The 2,264-nt window shown below is 45.8% G+C and overlaps 1 protein-coding gene across 1 annotated transcript; it reads left to right on the forward strand.

Annotated features, from left to right (window-relative positions):
* Positions 1-363: 363 nt before the first annotated feature.
* On the forward strand, positions 364-1,339 carry LOC121309187 (translational activator of cytochrome c oxidase 1-like; the record flags this gene model as incomplete). The annotated part of the gene is made up of 2 exons (XM_041242103.1): positions 364-709; positions 1,229-1,339. Coding segments are annotated over exons 1-2 (340 nt in total), but the record flags the coding sequence as incomplete, so codon positions are not given.
* Positions 1,340-2,264: the final 925 nt, after the last annotated feature.

Below are 2,264 nucleotides of genomic sequence, written 5' to 3' on the forward strand. Positions count from 1 at the left end.
TTGTACATAACATGAACGGCTATTTAAAAACTGTTCAGGTTTAGGCGTGTTTAATGCTAAAGAAATTCACATTCCTAGTCAGCTGTTCTCTAACCCTGTGTGATTGATTCAATGCTGGGCGCATTCTGGTCATCAACGGTTCTAAAAGATTCTTCAGGATTCTCCAGTCCGCGTGTTTGCTACTCCTCCTTGTATCCAACCCCAGATTCACGTTGGGATGGGTGCAGGAGAGCACCTGCCCAGCCTGCAGTGATCAGATAAATCAAGTTAAAAAGGCATAAAGATTGTACAGCCCAAAGGGGGAGGTGGATGATGAAGCAGCATGACAGCATCTCCCAATTCAGAAGGAACCTTGTGAACTAACAGCCTGCTTGTTTGTTTCCAGGCACGGTAACAGACTGAGTGCCAGCGCAGATTGCTGGCGCTGCCCTAGCTATCCGAGGGCTGGGTCTCTGATACCGGCAGCAGCTCCTGCCCTGTATGCTGCTGAGGAGTAACCTCTCTGCCTCTCTCACACCCTCTCTCCTGGCTGGGACCCAACTCTACTGGCCAGGCTGGACCCAGCCTCACTGCTCCCTGCATTGCAGCCCCCTCACTCTGGCTGGACACAAGAAGTTGTTCAAAGTGAAGCACATCAAGGGACCCAAGGACTCGGCCAGGAACCGCGTACTCATGAAGGTCGCCGTGATACTCAGACATGCTGTGCAAGGTCAAGGAGTCTTTTTAATGAAGGCATTGTTTAATGAATTGCATTGTTGTTGTTTAGAAAATTAGTTTTGTTTCTGCGTAGTCTTAATGGAAACATTTTTGTGTCCCTTCCGATTTTGTTGCTGCTAAGTTTTCTCCAGCTCTAAATGTCTCCTTTTGGCACATCGATCTTTCAGTATCGATGCTACGACTGTGTTTGTAAAAGTCTGTTCTCATCTCTGATCCCGTCTTGGGTTCTCATGTTTTAAGCAGTTTAGAAAGATACAGGATTGAACATTCAAACAGTAATTAAAGGTGAAATAAAAATGTTTTACCACCAGGTGTCACTCATTACACAGCCAGTGAAAAACAAATCTTCGGTAAACAATACTAATGAGAGATTTTTAAACCACTTCCACAATTAAACCCTCTCTTACTAACTTCCAACATCAACTAGCAAACTTCCAAACAGAAACATCCATCATCTCTTCAGTAGTTCAGCATGCCTTGTTTTCTGTTTCTCTCTGGTGTGTCTGTGCAGAAGGAGGAGAGAACCCAGACTTCCACACCCAGCTGGGAAACGTCATTGAGCAGTGCCGGGGTGTGAACATGCCCAAAGCATCCATCGAGGCTGCGGTGAAGGGAGCGGTGAGTGAGCAGCCTAATATCAGCAGCCTAATATCACTCACACACTCACACTCTCACACACACACACACTCATACACACACACTCATACAGACACACACACACTCATACACACACACACACAGACACACACACAGTTTATAATAGCAACAATCCCTCTGCTGTGTGCATTAGCTGCTAGATTACTGACTGGGATTGTCCAGGGGAGGGGAGCAGTTCTGCTGTCATGGTCAGTTATCCAGCAGGTAGCATCTGGTAGGATTTGATCATTTCAGGTCAAATCGCTTAGTTTTATGTAAAATATACTGGATATATAACTATGAACCCACCTGCTGAATAACAACAGTCAGTCCCCTTTGCTCAGATCATATCTAGAATCTACTCGAAAGGCTTTTATATGAAGAGTCATCACTCAATCAAAATAAAAAACTCCCAGTCCTGGTTGTTACACCTTCAAAGTTTCAAATCAATACAGCAAGTAATCCCAGAGATACAGATACAGCCACAGGAAGCATTTGTCAGGCCAGTGGTTTTTGAGCAGCTCCCCTGGAACCCGTTCTTGAATTGTGGTTTCTTCCCTATTTGTCTCTCTGCTACTTATGCTCCTGTGCTGCCCTTTTAGCCACTGGCTGCCAGTAGGTTCATAACATTGATGTCTCTGTAGAACATGCCACAGTGATTGTCTTGAAAATAAATCTATGGGTTCACTATGGACAGCATTCCCAGCCATATCTCAAAAAGTTTATCATCAGACCTGCATAGGGAGCCCTATTAACCCCGTCCGTGCCTCTGTGTTCCAGGACAAGTCCAAGACCTCTTCGTACACTCTGTATGAGGCGAGGGGTGTGTATGTGTGTGTGTGAGACTGTGCCCGTGTGTTTGCGTGTGTGTGTGTGACACTATGCCCCTGTATGTGTGTGTGGGTGAGCTG

The sequence above is a fragment of the Polyodon spathula genome, unplaced genomic scaffold, assembly GCF_017654505.1.
Source record: "Polyodon spathula isolate WHYD16114869_AA unplaced genomic scaffold, ASM1765450v1 scaffolds_957, whole genome shotgun sequence".
NCBI classification, from domain to species: domain Eukaryota; kingdom Metazoa; phylum Chordata; class Actinopteri; order Acipenseriformes; family Polyodontidae; genus Polyodon; species Polyodon spathula.